Source organism: Belonocnema kinseyi, chromosome 2 (assembly GCF_010883055.1).
Source record: "Belonocnema kinseyi isolate 2016_QV_RU_SX_M_011 chromosome 2, B_treatae_v1, whole genome shotgun sequence".
NCBI classification, from domain to species: domain Eukaryota; kingdom Metazoa; phylum Arthropoda; class Insecta; order Hymenoptera; family Cynipidae; genus Belonocnema; species Belonocnema kinseyi.
The window spans coordinates 38066415-38075630 of NC_046658.1; the positions used below are offsets into that span (position 1 = coordinate 38066415).

A 9216-nucleotide genomic window follows, 5' to 3' on the forward strand; every position below is an offset into this window, starting at 1 on the left:
GCTGGGGCTTACATACATGGCGAATCAAATGCTACCCGAATTGCACAATAGCAGGGAAGAAGCCATTATACAGGGGTATTTTCATATTTCGCGCCTTTTAAGTTGCATACGGATCGGCCATTCGGTGAAGTCCGTGCATCTTCGGATCAAGTTTAACATAGTTTCCATGGTTGCGTTCGAAACTTCAAATGACTACAAGTGTCAAAACAATATAGGTTGTGTTACATAGTAATTACAAATAATAAAAGTGTTTGATTAGTAATGAAAAGAGACATGTGAACTGAGAAGTAAACGTCAATTTTATCTGTGCTAATAACATTATGGAATGTCTGCTGAGTGACAAACACTATAAGATAATAATAATATTCTGCGCTTCCAATGGGCGAAGAGTGAATAATGTTTACCGCTTATTTACGGCATAAAAACAGGTATGTTATGAATAGACAGGATATGTAATAAATAAAGTGAATGAAATATTACATGCGTAAACTTTAAATTGAAATTACCTATATTTACTTACAGCAATTAGAGCAAATAGGTGAATCTGAACATAACCTCGAAATAATGACAGATCGACCCGGCATGTTTATTATACTTTCGATTGATTATTCTTTACCAAATAAATGTTTGGTGGTTTTCTATGTTTATCACTGACAGTGTCGGCAGCGATAATTTAAATAATAATTACTTATTGTAAATTTAACAATCATTACTTAATAATCATTTTAATAAGTTAAACATTATTTCTGAATTTAATAATTGATTACCATTGTTTTTTTCACAGATCGATCCTAGAAGAAATGCAGATGGAATTAGTGCATTTTGGCTTGGTGTATTTCAATGAACATTGTTGAAAAATCTTCATCTCCAGACCTTATCCCAAGCCTGGGGATTGATCAGCCTAACATTAATAATCTGGGTCATTTTGATGGTATAGGCGTATCAAAAAGATATCTGGAAGCAATCAAATTTGCCCGAAGTTTAATTGATACAATTTTCAGGGATGTTTTTTATTTTAGAAAATGTTTTCTCTGGACCTCATCTCAAATTAGTTTGATCAACTAATAAAATAAATTAAACACTTGTTGGTGATAGTATTGTACCAGTAATAAATTCAGAAGAGAAATTTTAGGCCGATATTTACATTCCAATTTTTTTGTTAATTATTCTATTTTCGAACTTGCTATATCTGGATCTAATTTCCAAAGTAGCATTTGATCAGCACCTAAAATCAATTTTAAGTAATTTTGATGGTACCGGTGTATCAAAAAAAATCTCGAAGCAATTTAACAAGCCCAAATTTTAATTAATAAACTTTTTATGTATTATTTTTATTTTAGAAAATGTTTTCTCTAGAGCAACTTTTTCTTCAAATTATTGTATTTTCGAAATTGCTATCTCTAGATATGGTTTGCAAACTGGCATTTGATTAGCCCCTAAAATCAATTTTAAGTAATTTTGAGGGTATCGGTGTATCAAAAAAAATCTCGAAGCAATTTGACTATCCCGGATTATAATTACTAAATTTTTTAGGGACTTTTTTATTTTCGAAAATGTTTTCTCTGGACCTCATCTCGAAATTTGGTTTGATCAACCACTAAAATAAATTAAAGATTCGTTGGTGAGAAGATTGTATCAGTAATAAATCTAGAAGTGAAATTTTAGGGAGGAATTTTCATTCGAATTTTCTTTTTAAATTATTCCATTCTCGAAATTGGTATATCTGGATCTGATTTCCAAACTGGCATTTGATCAGCCGCTAAAATCAATTTAAAGTCATTTTGATGGTATCGGTGTATCCAAAAAAATGTCGAAGCAATTTAACAAGCACAAATTTAGGTAAGTAAAGTTTTAGGAATTCTTTTATTTTTGAAAATTTTTTCTCTGGGCTTCATCTCAGAATTTCGTTTAATCAACTACTGAAATAAACTAAAAAATAGCTCAGGATGGTAGTGCATCGAAAAAAAATGTAGAAGCGAAATTTTAGTTCGGAATTTTTATTCCAATTTTTTTAGATATTATTCTATAATTATCTATTTTATTAGGTCTGAACATAAAATTCATACATTATTCGTATCTTACCAGAAAATAAGAATGTTTGAGTGTAATTCGAAGCTACTTGAAATGTTATTTTAATGTATTTTTTAGGCCTCGTTCAACTTTAAATTATGCTGTTAGAAGTGAAGCCACCAATTCTGTAAATTTTATTTCAGATGTTATCTTTTCCAATGGGGGTTGTCTTATATTAATTATCGATTGATAAAATGAAATTTTGAGATGAAGTCCAGAGAAAGTATTTTCTAAAATAAAAAACTCCCTATGACTTTATTAATTAAAATTTGTACAAGTTAAATTGCCTCAAGATATCTTTCTGATACACCTATTACATTAAATTGACTCAGAAGTAATTTTAGGGGCTGATACAATGCCAGTTTCCAAACCATACCCAAAAAATCAATTTCGAAAATACAATAATTCAAAGAAAAAGTTAGTCCCTAGAAAATATTTTCTAAAATAAAAATAATACATAAAATGTTTATTAATTAAAATTTGGGCTTATTAAATTGCTTCGAGATTTTTTTTTTTGATACACCGATACCATCAAAACTACTTAAAATTGATTTCAGGTGCTGAACAACTCCCAATTTGGAAATCAGATCTAGTTATAGCAAGTTCGAAAATAGAATAATTAAAAAAAAATGGAATGTAAATATCGGCCATTTTCTAAAATGAAAAAATCCCTAAAAATTGTATCAATTAAAATTTGGGTAAGTTAAATTGCTTCGAGATATCTTTTTGATACGCCTGTGCCATTCAAATGACTCAGATAATTAATTTTAGGCTGATCAATCCCCAGTCTTGGGATAAGTTCCAGAGATAACGATTTTTCAACAATGTTGATTAAAATGCACCAATTCTATCTGCATTTCCTGATGTATATTTCTTCTAGGATCGATATGTGTAAGAAACAATGGTAATCAAAATTTAAATTCAGACATAATGTTCAGCTTATTAAAATGATTAATAAGTAATGATTGTTCAATTGATAATAAGTCATTATTATTTAGATTATCGCTGCCGACACTGTCAGTGATAAACATAAAAAAACACCAAACATTTTTTTGGTAAAGAATAATCAATCGAAAGTATAATAAACATGCCGGGCCCATCTGTCATTATTTCGAGGTTATGTTCAGATTCACCTGTTTGCCCTTATCGCTGTAAGTAAATGTAAGTAATGTCAATTTAAATTTTACGCATGTAATATTTCATTCACTTTATTTGAAAAATATTCTGTCTATTCATAACATACCTGTTTTTATGCTGTAAATATGCGGTAAACACAATTCACTCTTCGCCCACTGGAAGCGCAGAATATTATTACTATTTTATAGTATTTGTCGCTCAGCAGACATTCCATAATGTTATTGGCACAAAAAAATGACGTTTACTTCTCAGATCACATATCTCATTTCATAATTAATCAAACACTTTTATTATTTGTAATTACTATGTAACACAACCTGTATTGTTTTGACACTTGTGTCCATTTGAAGTTTCGAACGCAACCATGGAAACTATGATAAACTCAGCGGCGAAGCTACAAAGTTTTCCGCCCGAGGGAAAAAATAATTTGCCGCCCATAGTTGTCAAATCTGCATTCAATTTAAAAATAGTTTTGCCGCCCCAAGCGGTTGAACCCGGTACAGCGGCCCCCTTCGCCTCCCCCTACCTACGCCACTGGATAAACTTGAACCGAAGATGCACGGACTTGACCCAATTGGCGATCCGAATGCAACTTTAAAGGCGCGAAATATGAAAATACCCCTGTATAATGGCTTCTTCCCTGCTATTGGTCAATTCGGGTAGCATTTGATTCGCCATGTATGTAAGCCCCAGCGTGTCCACCCTGTATATAGGACATTACATTTTCTGCCCTATCGAGGTGCTGCTGTCACCGTACTACGAAGTTGAATTCTTGTTTTCTCATTCTTCGTAAAATATGACGGTAAAGCAGTAGAAAGATTTTTTGAGGTTAGAAAAGTTTGACATGTATGCATATCACTGCATTTTTTCAGATCTGAAGCCTGATCCAGGTTTTCGGTACAGTCTTTTTTTCATTAAAAAAAAAAATAATTTCTTGAAAAATCATATTTTTAATTAAAAAAACTATTATAGAAAGAAATTTCGAGATAAACATTTGCTGAAACATTTTTCATTGACAAATATTTTTTTTAAATTGAAATAATCAAATACTTTTACCAAAGAAACAGCTTTTTTAGTGTTTAAAATGTTTAAACATTATTGTTTAAATTTAAAATTAAAATAATTAAAACAAAATATATTTCTGGATAAGATATTTTTGTTGAAAATGTATATAGTATTTTTTAAATCACAAAATTTCTTTCGAAAAATCGAAATGTTGATTAAAAAACACGTGTTTTTTATATTTATTTGCCAGTAAAATTTTTGTATAATTTTAATTTTAAATTGAAACAAATAATTTTTAACACTTAGAATATTAAACAAAAATATATTTGATACAAATATTTTATTATCGTATTTATAACAAATAATTAATATTGATTAAGAAACAATTTTATTTGGGGCGTTCTATCATCTGGGAATTTTCAAATTCGTTAATAGTATAAACTGTTCAGGAATTTTCAAATTCATTAATAGTATAAACTGTTCAGGAACTTTATTAGTTTTGCAATTTTATTATTCGGGACAGAGAGTTTTACCGAGTCGGGAATTATATTTTTCGGGATATTTCAGCCGTCCCCATAGAATTACAGGAAAATTGCTCTAATTATAATTTCGGCACTCGATCTTGTTGATTTGTTCCTACAGTATTAGTAAAAAAATTGTGTATGGAAAATTTTGATATTACAAAGTTAAAGATAATCTCAATTAAAATTTTTAAAATTCACTGTGCATCCAATTTTTATTCTTGGGTCTTGGCGATTTTTTTCTAATCCGTTTCAGTCACTGGTAAACGGGGGTGATTTTCTCTTAGAAAATAAATGATTAAAATTTGAAAAAATTTGGTAGGCTTTTTTGATATCTAGGTATGTAAAGAAGGTAAATTTCCGAATACTTAAAAACTAATTTAAGAACTATGTATACTCTTTTAAGATGCCAATACAATTTACACAACACTAATAGTAAAATTTGCAAATTTTTAGGCCTTCATTTTAAGAACTTGAATTTTAACGTTAAATATGCTTCATTTTCAGAATACAGCCTTATTGTTTGAATTTTCAGAATTTTCGTTATTAGTTATAGGTTAGGTAAAAAAATAACATTATGGGATTCGAAATTGTTACAACGCGAAAAAGTTTAAATTGAAAATTTAAAAATGCGAAAATACACCATTTTCCATGTTCATTTGCAATCCAGCGAGTCACTTTCTGCCACTTTTTTTGAAAGTCAATCCTCTGCTTTAAGTTTTCTTTTTAAAACGTACCTTGAATTCAACGCATTTCAAATTTAATGTTTGCAGCTGCATTTAGATGTTTTTTGTTTTAAATATCAATTAATTAAAACATTTTATTAATTTTTCACGATTGTAATTTATAACTTCTAAAATTGAATAATTGTAGCTCAAAACTGAAAGAGTATAGACTAATTTCAAATCTATAGCGGTTCTATCATATATATTGATCTATTAAAACCTCTGACCTTTTTTAAGGTTTTTAAAACTCTTTTAGAATCTTTTTTTAACATTTTTGATTGTGATTTCTTAATAAAAGAATGAGTGTTACTTAGTCTCCAGAACAGCAATTTAAAAAATATTTGAAGCTTTAATAGTTGAGACAATTTAAATTTGTAGTCTTCAGTATATTGAATAATTTCAAATTTAAAGCTATTAAAATATGTCATCAGAATTTTTGAATGGAAAGTGTTGTGTTTTTCATAGAAAAAATTGAAATGCGGTTTTTTCACGTTTATAAAATTATGGGTAAAAGCTATCTCAGGGTTCCCATCCAGCCCCTTAACCCAGCCTGCGGGGGGTCTATTGTTTCGGCCGAGTTGAGCGCTGGCGGTACAGTCTTCTTCATCAACGCACTGCGAACCCTACACGCTACGCACCATCGCGATACACTAGGAAGAGAAAGAGAGACACTAGGAAAAGGAAAAGGAAGGAAACACAGTGCAGAACTACATATTAAGGGGCCCGTCATGTTTTCGGATTGACCATTGAATAGTTACAAATTTTTTTTTTCTTTTGATACTTAAATTACTTGTAGCTAAAAATATATATTTTTCTTTTAACAATTCATTGCTACTACTAAATTAGTTCTACTTTAACACCTGGTTGTTCAATTTTTAACCAAAAAGATGAATTTTCAAACCAAAAAATTAATTTTGTACCGCAAAAAACCAATTTTTAACAAAATTCAAGAACTCCCAATCACACAGTTGAATTTTTAACTAAAACACATTAATGTTTAAACAAAAAGTTTAATTTTTATACAGGAAGAAAACGAATTTTTAAAACAAATTCAAGAATTCTGAAGCAGAAAGTTTTCAACTAAAAATATGATATTTTAAACCAGAAGATGAATTTACTTTAAAAAAAGACGAATTTTCAATATAATTCGAAAATTATCAACCAAGCAGTTGAATTTTCAACTAAACAAGATGAATAATTATACAAAAAGTTTAATTTTCTATCTAGAAAATACTAATTTTTTAACATAATTTAAAAATTCAATTCCTAGTGTATCGCGATAGTGCATAGCGTGTAGGGTTCGCAGTGCGTTGTTGAAGAAGACTGTACCGCCAGCGCTCGACTCGACCGAAACAATAGACCCCCCGCAGGCTGGGTTAAGGGGCTGGATGGGAACCCTGAGATAACTTTTACCCGAATGGATTTCTTCGCCCGAGATACAAACGTAAATTATACTATAGTAAAAACAACTGGAAAAATTTGCACGAAAGCCAAATTTGGTAAAGAAAACAAACCTTTGTCGACCTATAAATACTAATTTTATTCCCCGAAAGATTTTTTAAAAATCTCTTCGAAACACTTTTATTGTAACAATTTAATTGAAGAAAAGTATTTTTTATAAAAATAAAAATAGTACAATTTTTACTTACAATTCTTTAAATGAAAAAACTGTGTGTCAAAGCACAATCCAATCCGACTATTTTTTCGAAAGTTATCCGATATACAATCACAACATCAATAACAACGACGACGTAGACGCCAGAGAGACACACAGATGCCGACGTAAAAACTTGTTTTTCTGACTCAAGGAGCCTCAAAACGTCGAAATTTCATGAAATTCGCGGAAATCATTTTTCGCATAAAACTCTTCTCATTATGGATGAGAATGTGATAAAATAATCATGGGGCCTTGAAAAAGTAGCGTTTTTCGCCTCTTGACTTTTTTCCATATCAAGCTTTTTTGGTTTCAAATGTCCATTTTCGTTTGGTTTTTTGAATTTTAAAAATCCTTTAACTTTGGTAAGTTTGATTTTATCAAAAAAAGTTATCAAATGCGAAGTCCAATTCAATCCGATCAGTCTTTCGAAAGTTATCCGGTATACAGACAACAACGACGACGCCGGACAGACAAACAGACCCCGACGTAAAAACTTGTTTTTCTGACTCGAAAGGCCTCAAAACGTCGACACTTGAGGAAATCCGAAAAAGTCATTTTTCATAAAAAAAAACTAATACCTTCTCATTTTGGATGAGATTGTAAAAATTATCAACAAGATTTGTAAAAAATCTTTCAACGAATAAAATGATTGTCCCGTAGTTAGAACCGAAAAATTACTATTTCAAAAAAATGAAAGTTGTTCTAAATATTGAGCTATACTCGCGACCGGGACAAATCGGGAAAAGAAAGTAAATTTGAAAATTGAACTGCAGTTCGAGTATTAAAATTTAACAATGATTGATTTTACAAGATGATTCTAGATCTGTTCAAAATGATATAATTTACATATTTTAACGTTAAAATTTGAACTAATTTAATTCGAAAGTCTTAGTAGTGACACAAGTGTAAAGTTCGAATTAATGGCTTCTTAAATGAACGCCTTTATTCAATTTCAAAATCTTTTTGAAGTATTATTTCAGTATAAAATATTCCATTTTTAATCTATTTAGATTGGAAATTAAAAAAAAAACAATTTTCAATAGTAAACAATTTAAAAAGGAATTGTCACAATTTCAGAGTGACAAATTTAAATTTTGAATATTACAATTATAATTGTTTTATTTTTTATCTGTGTTTCCAAGGTAAAAGTCTTTCATTTTGATTCTTAAAGAACAGGATTTTACAAAAATGTTAGGAAAAATGGTAATCAGTCTAAAAGGCATTTAAAAGTTCCGAAAATTTTTAAAAATACATGAAAAAGATTTGAAATAAATTAAAAGAGAATTGATACTTTTGATGATTTTAAAATGTTTTTAAATGTCGGCTTTTTATTTTGAAAAAATACATCATTTTAAGAGGAGGTATAAAAATATGGCACCGCTGAAAAAATCCCGAAAGGGATGAACGAAAAATCCCAAAAAATGAAATCTCCGGCACCTGAATAATAATTTTATAAAAATTGTATTAAAAAATACATTAAAAAACACGTGCGCTTTGAAAGAAAAAAATGTTCTGCCTAAATTTTCTTCGTACCTACATAAGAACATTTTTGAAACAAACTTTGCAGGATTCAATTCAACAACGATTTATATCAAAATTGATTTTTATTATTTTTTTATTAAGAAAAAATTCGATTTTTCAGAACTTTTTAATATTTTTTTCAAATACTATGCACATTTTCAAAAAATATTTCCATACAGAAATATATATTCGATTATTGTATTTTCAATAAATAAATAATATTTAATAAACAATTTTTAGAATTGTTTAAATTCATGAATTTTCTAGTTCGTATATTTTATAATTCAGCCATTTTCTTTAGGGATTTTTCAAATTCGGTAATATCTTATTGTCCGCAATTTTCTTTACTTTATTTTTCGTGAGTTCTCCAATTCGACCTTTATAATTTCGGGAATTTTATTCTTTGGTTATATTTCAATTTACGAATTTTACAGTGTCTGGAATCACTGTAAAAATTCCGAAATTATAACATTGTCGAAATATAAAAGTTCCGAATTGGCAAAATTCTCGACAATTTACAATCTTACAGAATTTGAGAAATGCCGACAGAAAATTTCCGAATTATACAATATCTGGAGCA

At 29.3% G+C, this 9216-nt stretch overlaps 1 protein-coding gene across 1 annotated transcript in view; it reads left to right on the plus strand.

Moving 5' to 3' along the window:
* The window catches only part of LOC117182639 (60S ribosomal protein L17-like), an 18827-nt gene extending 12079 nt beyond the window's left edge, over positions 1 to 6748 (plus strand). The window contains exons 4-7 of the mRNA XM_033375741.1: positions 1616 to 1622; positions 1800 to 1809; positions 6625 to 6630; positions 6729 to 6748. Coding sequence (XP_033231632.1) covers positions 1616 to 1622; positions 1800 to 1809; positions 6625 to 6630; positions 6729 to 6748 — 43 coding nt within the window. The remainder of the gene's footprint in view (positions 1 to 1615; positions 1623 to 1799; positions 1810 to 6624; positions 6631 to 6728) is intronic.
* Positions 6749 to 9216: the final 2468 nt, after the last annotated feature.